General features: G+C 48.7%; 2 protein-coding genes across 3 annotated transcripts in view; one reads left to right on the plus strand and one right to left on the minus strand.

The window, feature by feature from the left end:
* Nucleotides 1–21,579, minus strand: part of LOC126545967 (uncharacterized) — an 85,394-nt gene that overhangs the window by 46,395 nt on the left and 17,420 nt on the right. The window lies entirely within an intron of this gene.
* LOC140215418 (uncharacterized) lies at nt 3,519–10,556 on the plus strand. Its single transcript, XM_072285986.1, has 2 exons — nt 3,519–5,325; nt 10,528–10,556. The coding sequence occupies exons 1-2, from the start codon at nt 3,519–3,521 to the stop codon at nt 10,554–10,556; spliced, it is 1,836 nt and encodes a 611-aa protein (XP_072142087.1).

The raw sequence follows: 21,579 nt of genomic DNA on the forward strand, positions 1-21,579 counted from the left end.
GCAACTGGAGAAACAAATGAATCTCGAGTTAGTGCGCACGTAATCATATGAGGTTCACTTCGTAAGTGATTCTGCAACAATCACGAAATTGGATACAAGCGAGATCACCTCTTCAGATGCTATGAACCTGCTTTCTTTTATTAATTTCTTTTTAGTATCGCTAACTGTTAATCCCGTCTGTGTACTTGTTGCTGCAACGTATAACTTGAACCTTCGAAACCACAAAGTTATGCAACTCGCGCCGTTGAACAAAAATAAACGTTAAGCACAAGTCCTTTCCCACATTTAAATATAATCTCACAATACCACCATGTGAAGTGGCTGTGCCGCTATGCTCTGACATGGAGTGCCCAACGCAAAGAAGCACACTTTAATGCAAATCAACCTGGAGTAGCATGGCATGCGATCAGCCTGGCTAACATCCCCAGCATATCATTAAAGCTTATCTCTGACTCGCGCGCGAGCATCAGTACACGGCAGGGGGCGAAGAAACACTGCTGTGCGAAGAGTGAGCACTCCTGTACGACGATGCATTTGCTCGTAGTCGCTATACCATGACGGTAGCAGACCATCACGTGGGACGTGAGACGTTCAACGACCGACAGCGAGACTGCATCTGCGACAGCAAAGGCCGGAGTGCACTAGACGAGCAGAGATAAATATGAATATACCGAGCATTTAAATTACAAGCTGCAGTTGCGGATGTGGATGCGCATCCGCGGCAGGCTGGCGTCCCCGGTAAGTTATGACGAATGGAAAAGCGCAGAGAGACACTGTCTGCGAGTAATGCATGTACATTTGCGATTGGATTGACGAAGAGAGGGCGCATTAATTTATTCACACGTGTAGAGAAAAGTATGAAGATGTCTCCAGCAGCGAGTCAACCATTCACCAAAGAGGACTATAGTTGGCAACGCATCCGCGATACTTCGTGTCCGGACGCACCCGAAGTCGGTGCATAATAAATTTCCAAGGAAAAGGCAATTAGACGAAATTCGTTTTCAACTAAAGCGTCCATGGCAAAATAAACAAAAAGAAAGGGTTCATCCTTTTTTTTTTTTTTTGTTTGTACGTCTGAACCGTTCCGTGGTCTGAACTATTCTGGCATGCAATCACAGCGTCGAACGAAGTTCCAACAAATTCATTTTTACAACACACGCAACATCGTCAAGAGACAATAAATAATTTAAAAAAAAACAACGCACAGACGACATGATTCGCGAGTGCGGCAAAAATAGAGCAATCCTGACCGCCAGCCACGCCGCGCGATTTCAAAACGTGACGGCCGCCAGCCGCCGTACCACGCATCAACGATGAAATACCATTGCGTCTTTCCACACTGTCGCGACACAGCTGCCTTTGTTGACTGCTTCTTTATCACGGCTCCCCCAGTGCGAACGCCTAATGTCACCGGTTAGGCAACGCCGGCAAGGATGCACAGGCAGCGCAGCAGCGCCAGTTTCGAAATCACGCGGTCAGACAGTGACTCGGGTTGTGTGCGTGTTAGGGCCATGTCGCCTCTCGACCCTTCTCCGGAATCGAGCGAACAGCCCTGGCGCAGAGATAAAACGAAATGAACAAGCACTCTCAAAACTACAAAACGCCGCGCGAGAAGATTGACGTTTAACGCCATACAAGCTCAGCGCAATCGCCGGGAATTCGGGCTCCCCGCACGGCTGAAGGAGAAAAACGAACTGTAACTAGTTAAATAGTGCTCGCAAAGCAACGGTGCAATCGCTGAGGAATCTTAATTTCACTGAGTGAAGCATGGGAAAGGTGCACTGTGTTAAGGCTGTCGATAAGTACATATGGGAATACTTGTATAGTCCCCTCGGTAGTTCAACGTGCAGGGGCAAAAGGCCTCCTGCACCGCTTTTATTTATAACTTACTTGATTCAAAGCTTTAAGCCCCCTGTAAGGTCGCTCTGATTGTTCGTGTGCTTAAGTGTCACGAATCGGGCCACGTGCGGTGTGTATAGAGAGGGGGTTCACTCCCCCCCCCCATGTCAGCGGGGCAACCGTTTCTGTATTATGTGGGGTCACGGACCGCGCGGTTTTCGGTGACGCGTCGCGGCAGAGGCCAGGCGGGCGAGTGCCGATTCCGGGAAGTCGGTATTGTGCGCAAGGGGTTGGCAGTCTGCCGACGGTCGCACGAGTCTGCACAGTCCTGCCTGGAAAGGGACCGCTGTACGCGGTATCGTGGGTCTGCCGCCCGAGTGCCTGACTAATTGGAGGCGCCGGCGAGGTTAAGAAGGGCTTAACAAACTTGACCCCGTGCCGCATATACGGAGAAGGAATCTATTCTTCTACGCGTCCGGAACGAAACCGCCAGCCGTGTTGTTGGGTGCGACTGCCTGTGGGGTGTCGAAGGTCAGCTTACAGTGCACGCTGTAGGGGTGCGGTGTACACGTGAAGAGTGCATTCGGACGGCGGCGTCTTGTAAACACGCACTCGGAGAACGTTGTCTTGTAGACAATAAGTTTGAAGGACAAGGAGGGCCATCCGTCTCCCACACGACCAAACTTTGAGTACAGCGGCACTACGTGGTGTCGATGCCCCTGCTTCCGAGACATTTGCGGCCTAGACGCCGTTGGGATTTGAGGCGGTCTAGCGATAACTTGTTCGGGCCTGGCGTGTTTTGCTGAGCCCGTCACTAACTACGTAGAAACGAGAGGGCAACGGAGTTTTGGGGAAAAAGGAAAAGAGCTTTGTTTTCCAATATGTTTATTTTTAAGAGTAAGCCCATCCCTCTGGGTTGTGGCTTAACAAACGGTTGACTCTGATTGGCAACTGAACCTGTGGGACGGGCCAACGGCCCTACCGCCTTTTTTTTCTTTGTATATTTGGGCTATAAAAATCGGGACGACATGCTGTCCCTCAGACTTGGCTGAAATCAGGATTGCTGATAGATCAGTGAGCCTCCGTACTATGTACGTTAAAACGAGTCTGGGCTCTAACAGTCATTGAGACAGTCGATGAGTGAGACTTTGTTTCTCAATTTTTCATGTTTGTAATGTATTTGTTTTACCTGCCATGTATATAGAAAAGTTCAACTATAAATATTTCTTGTACATCTGATCTGCATCGTTTCCTGCCTGCGTTTGATCAACAACTGCCGATCATCGTCCGAGAAGCTTCAAGTTCCAGCGGTGAAGCTAGGACAGAGAACGAACGAAACATTACTGGCGCAGCACGACAGGATCGGCAAGCCCCACAACGAGCAGCGAGCCAGGCGCAAGGCAACAGAGGGCCACCAGCCAATTCCGCAACGGTTGCAATTCATCTGGACGAGGACGTCAGGCGGCGCCCCCAGCAGCAACGGGTGAGCGGGATTCCTTGCGTTTTGTCTAGGTTGGCATGGCTGTTGTTCAGTGAGGTTAATGGTGTTCACGCGCAGAACAGCAAATTTGATTGAGGCTGACGTAAACATTGATACGGCATCTGAACAAAGAGAGGGTCAGAGACGGCAGGAACTACAACGCGTCGGAGAGACCGAGTCTGAGACGTCGGATACTGAAATGGATAGTGAGACGCAAGGCGCTTCGCAGGCTCCGAGCACGACAGATTCAGAGGCCATGGCGGTGAGACGCCTGGAGATGGAGCTAGAAAAGGTGCGCCTACAGCTAGAGTGCGAGCGCATTGCTCTACGGAGAGTGGAGCTTGAGCAGTCGGGCAGGCCGCCTTCGGTGTCGGAAGGAAGTGATCTCCGCCGTGCCAGCACGGATGGAATATCACAATGTGCTAAAGTGCTTAAGGCATACCGGTTGCCGTGTGACGCTGACGTTCCGATATGGTTTGATGAGGTTGAAAAGTTGTTTTCATCTTTTCAAGTACCAGAACACAGCCGTGTACATTTGATCATGCCTGCGCTGACCGAGCGGGTCCGTTATCTGTTGCGTAGCCTGAATGATGAGGAATGTACAGATTACGAGACTGTAAAGAAGGCAGTACTAGATGAACTTAAGCTCACGCCAGCTGAATACTTGGGGAGGTTTGAAAGGGCATCGAAACGAAAGGAGGAAACTTGGGCTCAGTTCGCGTCTCGCGCTAGAACTTATTTGGCCTACTACCTACAATCTCGCAATGCAAACACAAAAGAAGCTATGACGGAGCTTATGGTCGCTGACCGTATGAAAGCCAGTATAGGCTCAGAAGCCCTGGAATATGTTCTTTTGCGGGAGGGCGAAGAGTGGTTTAAGCCAGTGGAGGTGGCAAAGGTGCTGGAGACTTTCGAGCAAGCTAAAGGGAAAGGACGAGCAACTAAGCCGGCCGCAACAGCCTCATTGACGCAGCAAGCAAAACTAGCTAGCCCGCAGAGGACAAATTTAAAATGCCACGTGTGTCATATACAGGGACACCTAGCCAGAGACTGCCCAAAAACTTCAAATAAAGAACAACAGGGGAAGGCACCGACTGTGCAAAAACAAAGGGTACAGAAGGTTGCTGTTGTGAGTGAAGAACCTCCACCAGAGCAAGAAAGGGTGCTTAGCGCTAGAGTAGAAATCTTGGCTCAAAATGCTAGCTCAGGGAGGTCAAAGCTGGACCTTATCCCTATCATGTGCGGTGATATAGCAACGGAAGCTGTATTGGACACAGGTAGTGAGATAACGGTCGTCCGTAAAAGCATGCTGCCCGTCGTTTTACAGGAGCCATCGGGAACAGTAAGACTCGAGTCGGCATTCGGAAAGACCATTCGAGCTAACCTAGCTACGCTGCCCGTAGGCATGCATTGCCCGGGGGCTGTGATACAACCGCAGAGGATCGACCTGGTGTGTGCAGTTACAGACGAACTTGCAAATGGGGTTGACTGCCTGTTGTCAAAGGAAGATTGGGAACTACTGCAGGCGCAGGAAAAAGACGAGTTTGGACGAGAAAATATTCCGCGGGTAGCCAATTCCGTGGGAGTCCGATCAGTCGAAATAGTCGATAACACTGAGCCAGACTGCGGTCTTAGTTGCGAAGAAACGACAGACAACATCCCTGCATTGCAAGAGAATAGTTTGATACAAGATGTCACTGGGGCGCCCAGTCAGCGGGAGAAATTTCGAGCTGCTCAGCTTGCCGATGAAAGCCTGAAAAAGGCCTGGAATGATGCGAGAAACGGTAAAGCTGGCATGTTCGTGTCAGATGGACTTTTGTACCATTGGGATTCCTTAGCGGGAGTCAAGGTCAGACAACTGGTCCTACCAGAAGAAAAGCGCAATGAGGTATTGCAGCTCGCGCATGAGTCATTGTGGGGTGGACACTTAGGGACGAAAAAGACAAAGCTCCGGATAAAGTACAGTTTCTTCTGGCCAGGAATGGAGAAGGAAATCGCCGGGCATTGTCAGACGTGCCACCAGTGTCAAACACGTTCAGATAGCCGTCAGAGCGATAAAGTCCCCATCACGCCGCTTACGCGACCGGAGCATCCATTTCAGGTGGTCAATGTGGACGTCATTGGGCCTATTGAGGTGCCATCTGCGAGGGGCCACAAATATGCTTTGTGTCTTGTCGATCTTTGCACGAGATGGCCTGAGGTAGTGCCGCTCCGATCCCTGACAGCGAGGGCCACGTGCGAGGCTTTACTGGAAATTTTCAGTCGTACTGGAGTGCCGGAAACGATCTGTTCAGACCAAGGCACGAACTTTAAAGCTCAACTGACACAGCTAATGTTAGAAAAACTGGGTTGTTCACCCAGGTTCTCCACTGCCGAACACCCTGAGAGCAATGGAGTGGTTGAGAGATGGAACAGAGTCCTCAAAAATATGTTGTATCATGTAATGGAGCGGGACCGAAGAAACTGGGACAAGCTCATCCCATTTGTTCTGTGGGCTTATCGCGAAGTGCCGCATGATACCACAGGGGTGGCGCCGTTCAGGCTATTGTACGGTAGAAACCCAAATGGGCCCCTATCAATATTGCAGCAAACTTGGACGGGTGAGATCGCGGTGCCCTCAACTCTGAGAGAGAAACCTGCCAAGTATTTGCAGCAGCTGCGGGAGCAACTAGAACTAGCCGCGAGTGTAGCTGAGTTGACGAGCACCGAGCGCCAGAGCAAATATGCTGAAGCTTACAATAGGAGGGCACGGACAAAAGAATTTAAGGTCGGGGACCAAGTACTCCTCTTTGACACAGATCGGGCAACCAAGATGGCCGCCAGGTGGTTGGGTCCTTTCACAGTTATTGGGAGAGAGAGAGAACACTCGTATCGCTTGCAAATAAATGACAGAAAGACTTCGGTAGTGCACGCTAACCGACTCAGGCCGTACTACGCTAGAGTGAGTCATGTGGGGGTAGTGTTCGAGGAAGACGGAGAATTTGGTGAGGTGGAATACGCGCCGCAAGCTGTATGCACTTCAGTGAGCGAGCACGCAATAACTGAAGACAAGCTAGCTCATTTGGGTTCAGATGCACGCACGGAAATCGAGGCGGTATTTGAGAAACATCGCTGCGTCTTTGACGGAAAGCCTGGGAGGGCGCTAGTAGGGCGACACCGCATCGAACTGGAGGAAGGATGTAAACCAAAGAGGACGTTTCCTTACAGAGTCCCTGAACTACTAAAGAAAGAGGTTAGTAGGCAAGTGAAAGAGCTTCTTGAGTTGGGCCTCATATATCCTGTGGAGAGCGAATTTGCACACCCGGTTGTGTGTGTTGGTAAGAAAGACGGGTCAGTGCGCATGTGCGTCGATTATAGAACGCTTAATGCCGTGACTAGGGTAGACGCCTTTCCAATGACCAATCCACGGGAGCTGATCTTCCGAGTTGGTCACTCGAATTTTATAACAGTCGTCGATCTGAGGAGAGGCTACTGGCAGGTACCGATGGAACCCCAGAGCGAACATCTTACGGCATTCGTGACACATGATGGGCACTACGCATGGAAGGTAATGCCATTTGGGCTGAAAAACTCTGCGGCTACCTTTCAACGGATGGTTAATTCATTGCTGGCTGCACACCAAGCTTATGCGTCAGCGTACCTAGATGACATTGCAATATTTTCAAATACCTGGAAAGAACACCTGCAGCATGTAGACATAGTGCTTAAACTGCTAAGTGATGCTGGGCTGAAAGCCAGCCCTGAAAAATGCCAGGTAGCGCAAACTCATATCCGCTATTTGGGACACATAGTTGGCTCTGGAACTCATGCACCAGACCCTGAGAAGATAGCTGCCATAGAAGGCCTTGTGCCACCTCACACAAAGAAAGAGTTGCGAAGTCTGTTGGGGCTTTGCGGGTATTATCGGGACTATGTCGCAAACTACGCCGACGTGGCGAGCCCGCTTACAGCTTTGACAAGGCGAGGAGTTCCTAATTCAATTCCATGGTCGGAAGAAGCGCAGTGCGCGTTCGAAAGTCTGAAATTAGCTCTCTGTCAGGCTGTCGCCATGAACACTCCTGAGCCTCATCAGCCGTACTGGCTATTCACTGATGCGTCGGCGACGGCGGCCGGTGCCTGTTTAGCTCAAATGTCAGCGGACGGAAAAGAAAAGCCAATCGCTTTTGCTAGCCATCGCTTTAACCCGACACAGGCGCGCTGGTCGACTATAGAGAGAGAAGCCTTTGCTATTATTTGGGCACTCAAGAAATTTGACTACTGGCTTTTCGGAGCAGTGGTGAATGTTGTCTCTGATCATAACCCATTGTCATATTTGACAACCAGCACCCCGCAGGGGGCCAAGTTAGCAAGATGGGCGCTTTCACTACAGCGCTACAATGTAACGGTGCGTCACCGGAAAGGAACATGTAACGCCAATGCTGATGCATTATCAAGGCTCTCGAATCGTTCATGGGAGCCAATCGAGTAAAGAGCAGAAAAGAAAGGATAGACAAAAACAGCCATGCCAGCTGGGACAGGCGTGAATGTTCCCGTTCACCCGAAGGACGTGTGCGTGGGACAGTTCAGCCTTGATCAAACTTTTTGTGGTTGTTGTCGTCCATGTGTGTGAGGGTTATAAGACTGGACATACTATATATGTATATAACCTGCATATGTCACTTTTCTGCTGTTGTGCCGTGCAGTGCGTTGGAGTGTTACTGTACATACATGAGTATTTCTTTTGCATGCTCACTGCCATGAATGTGTTGATCTTTCGCCCTTTTCTTTTATCGCTGTGAGAAAATTGTTTTTTTTCTCGGTCCTTTCAGTTCATTTTCCTGTTCCTTACGGACTCCGCAGCACCCGTGTTGGGCAGAATATGTCAATTTTCTTTGACGGAACTTTCAGAGCCTAAATTCTAGGATACAGCGCCCTTTGGCTCTTGTAGTATAGCTGGGAACATTGTGAGCCCAGTATACTCTTTAGGAGGGACGTGTAAGGTCGCTCTGATTGTTCGTGTGCTTAAGTGTCACGAATCGGGCCACGTGCGGTGTGTATAGAGAGGGGGTTCACTCCCCCCCCCCATGTCAGCGGGGCAACCGTTTCTGTATTATGTGGGGTCACGGACCGCGCGGTTTTCGGTGACGCGTCGCGGCAGAGGCCAGGCGGGCGAGTGCCGATTCCGGGAAGTCGGTATTGTGCGCAAGGGGTTGGCAGTCTGCCGACGGTCGCACGAGTCTGCACAGTCCTGCCTGGAAAGGGACCGCTGTACGCGGTATCGTGGGTCTGCCGCCCGAGTGCCTGACTAATTGGAGGCGCCGGCGAGGTTAAGAAGGGCTTAACAAACTTGACCCCGTGCCGCATATACGGAGAAGGAATCTATTCTTCTACGCGTCCGGAACGAAACCGCCAGCCGTGTTGTTGGGTGCGACTGCCTGTGGGGTGTCGAAGGTCAGCTTACAGTGCACGCTGTAGGGGTGCGGTGTACACGTGAAGAGTGCATTCGGACGGCGGCGTCTTGTAAACACGCACTCGGAGAACGTTGTCTTGTAGACAATAAGTTTGAAGGACAAGGAGGGCCATCCGTCTCCCACACGACCAAACTTTGAGTACAGCGGCACTACGTGGTGTCGATGCCCCTGCTTCCGAGACATTTGCGGCCTAGACGCCGTTGGGATTTGAGGCGGTCTAGCGATAACTTGTTCGGGCCTGGCGTGTTTTGCTGAGCCCGTCACTAACTACGTAGAAACGAGAGGGCAACGGAGTTTTGGGGAAAAAGGAAAAGAGCTTTGTTTTCCAATATGTTTATTTTTAAGAGTAAGCCCATCCCTCTGGGTTGTGGCTTAACAAACGGTTGACTCTGATTGGCAACTGAACCTGTGGGACGGGCCAACGGCCCTACCGCCTTTTTTTTCTTTGTATATTTGGGCTATAAAAATCGGGACGACATGCTGTCCCTCAGACTTGGCTGAAATCAGGATTGCTGATAGATCAGTGAGCCTCCGTACTATGTACGTTAAAACGAGTCTGGGCTCTAACAGTCATTGAGACAGTCGATGAGTGAGACTTTGTTTCTCAATTTTTCATGTTTGTAATGTATTTGTTTTACCTGCCATGTATATAGAAAAGTTCAACTATAAATATTTCTTGTACATCTGATCTGCATCGTTTCCTGCCTGCGTTTGATCAACAACTGCCGATCATCGTCCGAGAAGCTTCAAGTTCCAGCGGTGAAGCTAGGACAGAGAACGAACGAAACATTACTCCCCCTTAGCTTCAAGCGTAGGTAAATTTCGTTCTTCCGTCGTTTACTTTACTGTGTGCTGTTGGAGCCCCTCCTACTTGGGCCAAATCATTGGATCGCACTATATTGAAATAAAATCAATAAATAATCACAGCGCCACCGGGGCGGCAAACGACAGAATCGGCCGGCTTCTAACGGGGCCTCCGAGATTGAGCAGCGCATAGGACGGCCTGTTAATGCAAACCGCAACTTGGTCCACTCGTTGAATTAAGCTTTCAATGTGAACCTAAACCAGACTCACGTTTTCTTTGGGCGTCAAGCTTTCATCTGTGCCCTCAAAGCTATAGAACTGGAGAAGACATCAGCCTTCGCCGAGAGCCGGCCGCAGCCCAGCTTTCCGAAAGTGCGCTTCGTCCTCGTCCGTCCACGTTCAAGGCGGAGAACAAACCGACGCCACCGGGCCTGCGCTATCATAACTGACATTTGAGCTAAGATCTGCCTTTCACCTCTTTGCTTTCCCTGTCTCTCATCCACCCATCCACCATCATCCATGGATAGTCGCCTGTGCGATGTACCCGAAACTACTGAAAACTTGTTTACAAGCTGCAGAGATGCCATTTTGTTTTGGTATGTACACTCCAACGAACTAATCAAAAAGGCTTTGATCTAAAGCTTCATTCCGTGCGATATGTGGTGATCTTTAACTAGTTGTGACGATGTATTATTTGATGTCTTTGCTTTGGGACTCGACGTCTGCATACTATATGTATCTAATCATTGCTTGTTGAATGGATAATAAACTGAAACTTATTGGAATTCAGAGTTTGTACGACAGGAATGCAGAGCCGAAACGCCTAACCTATATAATTTCCCAAGCTATACATTTCAGCCAAATGATTATCCAACTGAATAATGTATACACAGTGGATTTAGTTCAGCGTGGTGTTCTACTTTGGTAAGGTGTTTATCCTTACCACCATTTCAGGTTTCCTGCAAAGCTTGACCGTTGCTTGAGCAGCCTGTCCCAAAAATGAACATGAGCTTTTATGGAGCTCTATGTGTTTGATGTCAGCGCGCCACTGAAGGAGGCTATCATTAGTTTGTTTGCCTTTTATGCTTCCTGCAACAATCATTCATACCCTGCAATAAATACCATAAAAAAAAGGTATCATTGCTGCATTTAAAATCTGTATATACAGGAATGAATTCGTTCCGAAGTGAAGTTTTGAGTTCCTTCGAACGCAGTATAAGTAAAGCGGCGGCTCCTAAGCAAAGCCTGCAGAAAGCAAAGCCTGCTAGCAGAAAGCTAGCAGAATTATGCATGCTCCGCGCTAGGCAATTAATCAGTGCCCGGCCGATCAAAACCAGCAATCGACGCACTTGGCTGCAGTGTGTGACAAAATTTACTAATAAGGTGACTTGAAAGGCGTTCGAAGAAACCTTTTCGCAAGTCAATGCTCGAGGTACTTAGGTCTCACACGAATGGTTTGCGTACGACAGATGTTGCCGACACCGTAAGCTTGCTCTAAGAGCAGGGTAGGTATTCTCTAATGTTGAATTCCAATGGCAGAGTCGGCGCAAGTTTTTCTGCTCGTTTCGGAGCAAGTTTGTTCCAATGGCAGAGTGAGGGCGGGAGTAAGGTGTTCCAATGAGAGAGTCGGAGGGGATTCAGAGCGGGAGTCACTCCGTGGAGCAGCAAAAGCTGCTCCGCCAAAATCGGCGGAGTGGACCGGAACTCTGCGTGACGTATTTCCTTTACAACGTTTGTCTGCTAGGAGGCGCCACCGGTCACGACTCGCGAGGAAGCTAAAGCTGCTGCACGCTTGGCGAGATATCCATTCCGCACTTTAAAAAAAACAACAGGTGAACGGTGCTGAAGAGACAAGTGACCGGTGCGGCGGTGCTGGGAGCAAACAGCGGAAGGAAATGACAACACGCAAGGTATCCTGGGTAACTCGGTGATAGAACTTCCGCTTCCGCCTTGCTCCGGCGGCGCAGGTTGTGTTCCATTCGCGGATCTGGAGGCGTTGCTCTGCGCCAGAGTCGAGTGCTCGCTCGCGGAGTCCGTCGGCTGCTCCGACTCCGCCATTGGAATTCAACATAAGAGTCCACCTAGTGGACTGTCCATTTCAGCCGCTGCTGATTCGCTGGGGCCGCTCGTCTTCTCGCTCGTACAGCTGTATCCAATCAGCAGCGGCCAAAATGAACAGTTCACTAGGTGGAGTCTTACAGAATACCCCCCCCCCCCCCCCCCCCCCAAATCTGTGACCGACTTAGGGTGCCCACATGAGCCGGCCCGACGGCCTATCAAGGCAAGATCACTCGCCACTGATAAACTTTTTTCGCTCGTAATGAATTACTCATCGCAGCTCTTTTCTTCTACCTGGGGGGTAGGCGGAGGGGGGGGGGGGGTGGAGGCGTCGTTAGATGTTCTGCACTCGAGAGTGGCAGTGGGGCAAAACGACATGTGCAACTTCTTGCGTGCCGCAGGTGCAGTTTCGTTCGTTCACTATGTGTACAGTATGTGACTAACCCCCTCGCTCGTGGTAAAATTCACCGGAATCTACGGCCCAGTATTTATGCCTGTTGAACGTCGCTTCATTATTGTCGCGACGGAAACTTTGCGTCTGTCCGATACAAGACGAAAAGAAAGGGTACTTTTAATTCATTACCGCTTTGCTTTCATGTCTGACAGTATAAATACACTGCAATGGAATGGCCTTTAATTCTCTGGGTTATCCACGGTGCATTGGGGTGAATCGAGTCGTTTTTCGAGTAGGCTTTTGCACCGCGTTTTCTGGATTTCCTCCATTCCGTTTCTTGGCCTGCTTCAACACGACACAAGGGACAGTGGGCGTACTGAAACTGTACGGACGACTCGAAAGTGCTGCTAGGCGTGACGCCATCGCGAAAAACCACCTCTGGCGCCCGAACCACCGCGAATGCGGACGGTCGACCGATGGCGGCCGCGTATAGCAGGACCCGACGCGGTGCACCGCCGCCGGAGAGAGTTTTTATAGGCGCGAGACCGCGATGACTTACGCACGCCAAAGCAGGAGTGACTGCCGCCGCGGCGACCCGGCGCTCCGTCTTCGACGCCCCATTGTTGGGCTGCCGAAGTGAGGCCGGCCCCAAACTATATATTCCTATAGATGCACGGAAGAAGATGGAACGCTCGGACGACGACAAGCCTCAGCGGGTCGCGTCGGCCTTAAAGGGAACAATGAGCGTGCCGCCGCATCACTTGCTGCTGGGGTCGCCACAGTCGCGGCGGCGGACGGCCGCAGCTGCAGCACGCGCTCAGGGTCGATGCACGACGTCGCCGGCCATGCGCGCAGGTGTGACACCCGCGGAGGAGGAAATAACGAGGGGAGGAATCTCCGGTTCGGCGTACGCGCCTCCTTTTGTTGGGAGCGGCGATGATAAACGAGACACACACACGGGCGAACGCCCGCTGGTGCGTATTGACAGACGGCCGTCCCAGCGGCCGAGACAACAAAACGACCAGCGTCACCGGCGAGACGACAGCCGCACCGCCACCTCGGCCGAAAAGCCCGCCCAGCAGAGCTCGGGCAGGCCGTGCGAGCGCGGGTCGCGGCAGAGCGCGACGGTGGACGCCTTGAGAACAAGGTCGCCCCGCTGGGAGAACGCGGCGTTCACTGCATAAATTTGCAGCGACGATATCTCGGTGAGGTCCCTAGTTGGCTTCATCTTCCCTGTAAGCCGAAACAGCGCCAGAGCGCATTTCCTGCGGTTTGTGTTTTCTCCATCTTCGTCTTATACTATATAGACACTTGTTTCTGGCCCGTGCATTACAGGGTGCGTTCTTTTTATCTGCACCAAATTGTTTAAAGGTTCCCTATGGCCGTTCTAATCCTTGATCTAAATCACTCGATGAAGCGGCCATTACTTCTGGGAGAAATCAAAATGTTAATTTGAATAATTGACGTAATTACGCTAATTAAGGTTTAGGTAACTACTTTACGCCACACACTTCAATCTACGATTTATAGCCGCTGAGTTCGCACGGCGTATCCACTTGGAACGAATTCTCTGGACGGCACCAGTTCCGAGATAATTTTCAGTGTCCGACGACATGCACTGGCGTTCCAGTTATTTTTATAACTGGAACTTTTATGCATTGAAGCACAAAAGTAAGTGGAACACCATGCATTTCGACGGACACGTTGAAAATTAATATCTCAGAACTGGTGCTGTTCAGAGAATTCGCTCCAAGTTGTTACGCCGTGCGAACTCAGCGGCTATAATTCGTAGATCGAAATATGTGGGGTAGAGTAATTTATTTAAAAGTTAATTAGCGTAATTACGTTAATTATTCAATTGAACATTTTGACTTCTCGTAGAACCAATGGCTGCCTCATTGAGTAATTCAGATCAAGGGTTAGAATTGTGCTATCTGCCATAGACAATCTAAACAATTTGGCGCGCGCGCGCGCACACACACACACACACACACACACATTGTATAATAGCTAGCTGTACCACTTTTGTACAACCCCTAGACTATTCACTCCCTTCCCCAGCTTCTAGAGCTTAGAGCGCAGCGGAAGGCGAGGGCAAACTTTTCTGCCCAGTCAACCCGCTCTTCTCGCGCCGTCTCTGTTCTAGACGGCGTAAGGCGCACTTCACAGAACACCAAGACGTACGCCGTCACTTACGTACATACCTGGGGCGCAGCCAGGGGTGACGGGCACGAATGTCATCTCAATAATAAAGGTTCATACTCCCACGGGAGTTATACACGTCAACCCCATCGCACGCGGGAGAATTTGCTGGCTATGTCGCTGGTGCACAAAGTGTAGGCATAGACGACTTGACACAGCAGGGGCACCGAATGATCGTGAGTCCAAACTCCGCTAAAACTCGGGTCACGAAAGAAGAAAAAAAAAAATAAATGAAAGAGAATTCGCCCTTTCTCATGTTTAATAGTTGCAGGCAGGTCCAAATCAGTCCACGCTGTAGGATGCAATTATGGCTAATTTAGTAATAATATAACGAGACGGAAGGAGATTCTGTTTTGATGGGGGCGAACTCATAGCTCTGAGGCGAGCCTCCCTAAATTCCTTGTGACCCTGACCTAATAGACTGCTGAAGCTGCCACCAGCACAGAAACATATGTTGCGTTTACAGAAACACAAGGCAAGGTGTAATTAAATCTGGAGACACGATGAGAAGACAAGCAAGACTGTAAGCACGAGAAGCATAAGGGGGCACAACGGGCGAAAGAAACGTATGGAAGATTCAACTGCACGGTCGATACCGGAAAACAAAGAGGCCAGTCTTGTCTGCCAGACTGGAGACCTCGACTTGAAAGGAGGTTGGGACGAATATAGCTCGCTAACCCAAGGTCAACAAGTCGCTTATCTCGGCTCCTCGGTCATGACGCACATTCTGTTCTAAGGACAGATCTCTCCAGGATAAGGGCAACCCGCTAAAGACGAACTGAACATAGAATGTAATCCCCACATAACGATACCAGAAGAAATAATAAAATAAGATCGTTGAAACCGATTATCTCTGAATTGGGACTGCAACCCGCGCCCCCTATGGCCGGTGACGGGATTGTCGGCAGTCGGCAGCTACTACCAACTGTTGTAATCGCACCGCTGGCACGAGTTGTTGGAATCTCAGCGCTGACGCCCGTTGTTGCAAATGGGTCGCAAGCCCCAAGGGTAGCGTTGGCCTGGCGGCCTGGGGCACAACTGGACGCATCCGAAGGTCCCGGCAAAGCATGAGTCGACTGGTAACAGAACAACTTGTTTATTTTAACATCGCAAAAGAGCGGGCGGTCAGGTCGACCGAAGTGGAGAGACGGGAGAGCACGTAACTCAACGGAAGAAATCGGAGCCTCTCTCTTGGCGTCCGGGGGCAGCTGCTCTTATACTCTCGGAGTTGAGGGCAAGAGGAAGGCCTCGTGACGAGACCACGTGACGGCGGGCACGGACAGGCTGAGAGACACGTTGAGACGAGTGTAGTGACGCATCCGCCAAGCCGGCGCCTGTCAGACCTCCTCGCTTCACACTTGGGGAGCTCCTCTCCCCGGCTGCCGCGCTTTGACAAGCGTGGGCACACACACACACACGCACACACGAAGACACGTGGCACTGAAACACGCCTGGACGCGCTTTGCGGGGAGGCTTTGCGGGAGCTCCGAACGGGCCAAAATGTCCGCCGCTTTGAACGAAGCCCCGGCGTCCGTTGCATCCGCGCCGGCTATACCGCGGGTCGTAGGCGAAACGTAACACAACTGTAAATGGCTTGGCAGGACGGAAAACAGTTTTGGGTGCCGAAGTTGTCTGCTCTCCCTGAAGATTTAGCCTGTTGTACTACCCTGGCGTAGGTATTTGATTGATCGTGTTTTTAGTGCTGATTTATGTTTAAGAAGATGCCGAATAAAGAAAGAAAGAGAGAAAGAGAGACAGAAAGAGAGAGAGAGAAATGGAGAAATAGGTAGATAGACAAATAGAGAAATAGATAGATAGAGAAACAGATAGATAGACAAATAGAGAAATAGACAAATAGAGAAATAGATAGATAGATAGATAGATAGATAGATAGATAGATAGATAGATAGCTAGATAGAAAGAGAAATAGATAGATAGAAAGAGAAATAGATTAGATAGATAGATAGATAGATAGATAGATAGATAGATAGATAGATAGATAGATAGAGAAATAGATAGATAGATAGATAGATAGATAGATAGATAGATAGATAGATAGATAGATAGATAGATAGATAGAAAGAGAAATAGATTAGATAGATAGATAGATAGAAAGAGAAATAGATTAGATAGATAGATAGATAGATAGATAGATAGATAGATAGATAGATAGATAGATAGATAGATAGATAGATAGATAGATAGATAGATAGATAGATAGATAGATAGATAGGAAAGCTCGCTCAGAACCCCGCCTTGACCGTGTGTTGTCTAGGGTAAAACTAGGCCTTATAGAAATAAATGCCGGTACATTTCACACATTTAATCAGCGCAGCTGCGAGGCCGTTTTCTCTTCTGTGGCACAGTAGACCGTCTCACGCTTTTTCAAAAACGCTCACTGCGGCAGCTCTGGTGTGTCGACGTGGTTTCCACAAAGCGCAACAGCTTGAAACATCGCATTGAACCTCATACTCTTGTTGCTTCGTTTCAAACGACAAATTCTTACACTTGTTGAAAACAACGTTCTGTATTTGCAACAACAATTACGATGAGACCAAAAGCGGCTGCAGCCGTTCGATTCCACTCGCTGCTCTAGGGAGAAACATTCCGTTCCTCAGTTCCATATGACTTTTCTTCCCACAAGACTTCATTCTCAGCGCTCGCAAATTTTTGCGCTTCACTGCGCTTGACTTAAATTCTGATGTTTTACGTGCCAAAAGCACGATATGATTATGATGCACACCATAGTGGGGGACCTCGGATTTTTTGGCCACCTGGTGTACTTTAACGTGCACCCAGTGCCCCGTGCGGAGCAAGCAATCGCACATCTACAAACAAATAAAAGAACAAGCCTACAATTTGTTATTCAAGTTTGTCACAAATCCCAGTATCTGCTTTGAACGCTGCGAGAGTAAGCGATAAGCTTCTGACTCAAACGCTGAGGGACTCGCTGACACTGTGGCTAAAGTTAATACCCACTTTCGAGCACATCACACAACGTGGCACGAGCAATTCACTGATGAGGTAATCTTACAAAGACGCAAACTGGGGATCATATTGCGGGCGAAAAATGACGCGAGCGTCTTCGCGAAGGCATCTGCAAGTGGCAAACAATGCAGCGGCAAGCACATGTGACACCGCAGTGTGTCGTTGGCAGGCGTCAATACACGCAAGCGAAAATGGGCACGAACACTGGCGCATTCGCGTGTGGGAAATCCAGAAAAAAAAATGTCGCGTGAGCGGAGGTGAAATGAGAGAGAATCCATGCCGGAAAGTCGCGGCATAGGTGGATTGCAGACAGAGGTGCATGCAGACTGGCTACACGACAGTAAGGCGAGACTCCGATTGGAATCCAGGCACACCCTGCAGTCATCGATTCTTGGCTCCACCCTGCCCTTCCGCACGGCACTGCAGGCAGACCTCAAGAAAACCGTCCGACAAAACAGAGCGGCCGAAAAGAAAAAAAAAAAAAAAAACTGTCTATGCACTAGTGCAGCCGAGGATGTCCATGATTATGGATGACTGCGCGAACCCTGTAATTTGTTCTGTGCAAGCAGTGGGCTCTTTGTGCACAGCCTGGTGGCCTTAAATAGCGTACTTTGTTACAGTTCAACCCGTCCACCTTAAAACGTGGTTGCCTTGCTATGATTGTTCCAGCGTAGCCAGCTAAACGAAACTCGTGTAGACGACGTTGGCGCAGTCGTAAGTACAGACAATGAACCAAGTTTTCAGACACTGCGTCTCGTTAAAACTACACGGCCTCAGAACAGACAAGGAAAGCGCCCCTTATAATAATAATCTGTATTCAGCACCCTCTCAGAAAAGACCACAAGAAATGGATTAACCACTCATTTTGCATCGCCTTCTTCGACGTGTTGATATAGTATATATAGTGGTAAGTAAATCGTGTGTCCTTATGACAATATTCACTCCCCACCCCTGAACTTGTATTCATCCTGGAGTAATTGTTGGATGACGGTATAACCACTTACTAATTACCAGCTGCAAATAGAAAATTGCGGAATGCAAGAGCTTCTCCTCCCCCCCCCCCCCCCCCCCCCCCATTCGTCCCGACATGACGCCCATTGTACGACGCGAACTACAAAGTGACGAAAAGGACGCGAAAAAGGCGTCTGTAACCCTAAATGTGGCCCCCACCTTCGTTTACACTTGCGATTCATAAATGGAGACCAGTAATCGGCGTCCCCTACAGCACTGAACGTGATTAGTAGCGCCGCTTGTCGTTGCTGCGTCCAAATGCGTAATTCGTGCCTACCAATAGCGACCGACCACACTTCATGTTTAAAAAGAAAAGTTTGAAAGGAGAAACAACGCGAGACACTCACAAGTACGAACACAAAACACGAATGCCGTAATGGCAGTCACAACCTGTCTGCTGTCGTTCCTTTCTTTGGTTATTTGCGCTTCGCCCGCTCTCTTGAGAATTCTATTCTAGGCTTCAACGGTGAACTTCGATCAATCTGGCTGATTCATGATCTATATGCCACATCGTAAGATAATCTTTGAATGCATTTTAGTGGTCTGTATACGAAAGGCTAACGAAGCCACGACGAACAGTAATTTTAGAGCTGGGCAGGTTACCGCCGTTGTAACCAATGCATGTTGATTGCCATGTAATAAGAGAAAAAAGTTTTCACGGTGTGGACACATTGACAGAGAAAAGATGACTCCTATATTAGAATGCACCATAAGTATGGCCAGCAACATGGGAAGTGCGGACGCCTGCGTATTTTGCTTATGGTCCACATGCAAGAGAGAGAAAGAAAGTTTAACGACAAAGGCGGAAAGGTCGACCGGAAAAGCTTCTCTCTAGCGTACTACATACAACTGGGGTAGAGGGGTTAGGGGGACATAGAGAAAGGAAGATGGAAAAATTAGGTGACGACGTAATGCCATACAGTGAATGCTAGTAATCAGTTCAATGTACGGTATACACATGCAAGTTTGCCATAGCAATACCCGGCACGACGCCGTGAATTCTCACACAAACTATTTGTTTCTTATTGACGCTTCACAAAAAAAAAATGAAATAAAAAAGCGCATATTGCTGTACCACAATCGTTCTTTTCTTAAATTAGGTTCCTTAAGCCTAACTTGGCCCACCGGTCCGCGATACTTGCACAGGCACCGCTGCAAGTGTGGGAACCGGGGCCTAATAACTGTATAGCGATGTCGGATTGTCACATCACAAAGTGTGGTTGCTGATAAAATTTTATCTCGATCCTCGCCAGCCAATGGCAGGCATCAAGAAATAAACGTTTCTTAGCCGCAGGTTTGCGGCAGAAAACTCGAGATCTTCAGTGTAGGCTTCAAGGTTTCGGTTACATATAAGCAAGCTGGTCGATTGTGATAAGTGGGTTCAATGGAATGAACGCGTTTCGAAGCGGATAATTACGAAAATTTTTGAAGAGTCCTGGCTTAAATAGCGCATTCAGTTCTCTTACACATAAAACTGTTCCATAAATCACGAAAATGGCAGGACAACCATAACAAGTCGGCCAGTTAACTTAAGCAATCTACCTCGAATCCATCAAAGGATTGAGATGCAATGAAGCCTGCAGATTTCCAGCCGCGAAGAAACCTTCGCGGACGTGGCCGCATGACAGATCAAAGCGACGATGCGTCTGACCGAACATATGAAATCGAGCTAACTACTGCGTCTGCAGTGGTGGCTCCCAGGAAAAGCCTGCGATATCCTGTGATGAAGCCCGGGTCTCGCAGGGCACGGCGCGCAGGAAAAGTCAGCGCTGCACGGGTAAAGGCTGCAGCGCTTACGTCACGGTGAAAAGGAATCTGTTTGCAATATGGAACCGACGCTCATCGCAGTCCAGCTGATAGGGCATACTGGGAGACAGCAGATCGGAGAATATATACGCAAAATTATTACGCTATTTGCAACGCGAGAAAACTATGCCATATTACTAGTCGTAGACTTGCGTCCGTCGCGAACGCGCATAACGCGATCGTCAGCAAATAAATCGCCCATCATTGTCGAAATTAGATCTCGTCCCTTACCAGCAGTCAAAACTATGCTAGGAGATATATTATTGAATGTTTCAGGAGTGCAGATGAACATCGTTAAGACGTATTGTCTAACTACTTTCTTTAAGAATCACGTAAATAGAGGGGCAATATATAAGTACGTGGATTGCACCTCGCAGGGTCGATCATATCCTTAATATTTGCGTATAAATCAATACGGCGCCCAGCTATACAACGCAGTCGGCCAGAAACTTCCCGTATAGCGAATACTCATGTGCGCTTTGCTCATTTCCATATATATGATATATATAAAAAGAGTGGGCAAGTCAGTACAGGTAAGTGACGAGGTTAATTACACGCGATTAAACTACCTTTTCGACAACTTCTTTTTGAACAGCGGTCTCCTGCAGCAGCTGCTAAAGCGTCGATTTAGCTAACCTATTCTCTTGGGTGACAATAAAATAATGGCCACTGAGCATTTTTCAGGAGATTAGGCGCCATAAAATGTGCGAGCAGGAAAGGCTTTCTGAAGTCTCTTATTGTCTCTACCCTGGGCATTTTATTCGCCACGAGAAGTTTCATGACAATCAAGCTAGAAAAAATGTATAATAAATAAATGAATAAATAAATAAATAAATGAATGAATGAATGAAAGGAGGGGGAGGAGAGGCGGACAAAAAATGTCCCGTGTTTAATTCCACCTGCGCATCGTTTTGCGAAAAATAAATAAAGGAACGTACTTGGATCTCCATCAAGAACATAGTACTTATATACGCATCCAACACAATGGTGATATACAGGATGTTTCAGCAAACACTTTCAAAAATGTTTAAGAGTTGCCTGTCGCAGATATAACAATTCTAGTTCATGAGCTGGTGTGCTCGAAGCGGCGGACAATACTTGCACAAAAAATTGAGATGCAAAATCGACTAATTAATAAAAGTTCACTAATTAAGTTTTTTAACTAATAACATTATGGCCCATATTGCAATTTACAAATTCTAGCCGTGCAGTTCGCAAGGCGGATCCACTTCGAATGAATTTTAATGATGCCACCAGTTTCGGGATATAAATTCCCGAACTTTGCGGAGAAATGCATTGGAGTTCCAGTTAATTTGTGAACAAAACGTCGTTTCATGCACTGGAGCACACGAGTAACTGGAACGCCAATGCATTTCTCCGCAAAGTTCGGGAGTTTATATCTCGAAATTGGTGTCGTCCTGAGAATTCGTTCCAAGTGGATCCGCCTTGCGAAGTCCACTGCTAGAATTTGTAAATTGCAATATGGGTCATAAGATGATTAGCTAAACGTTAATTAGTGAATTCTTGTTAATAAGTCGATTTTGCAT

Source organism: Dermacentor andersoni, chromosome 1 (genome assembly GCF_023375885.2).
Source record: "Dermacentor andersoni chromosome 1, qqDerAnde1_hic_scaffold, whole genome shotgun sequence".
In the NCBI taxonomy this organism is placed as follows: Eukaryota; Metazoa; Arthropoda; class Arachnida; order Ixodida; family Ixodidae; genus Dermacentor; species Dermacentor andersoni.

What these genes read in the sequence shown, in the direction of transcription:
- LOC140215418 (XM_072285986.1), top strand. Translation starts at nt 3,519, where the DNA reads ATGGATAGTGAGACGCAAGGCGCTTCGCAGGCTCCGAGCACGACAGAT. An exon ending in GAAGGAAATCGCCGGGCATT is followed by an intron (nt 5,326 to 10,527) that starts GTCAGACGTGCC and finishes CCACCATTTCAG; the next exon opens with GTTTCCTGCAAAGCTTGACC.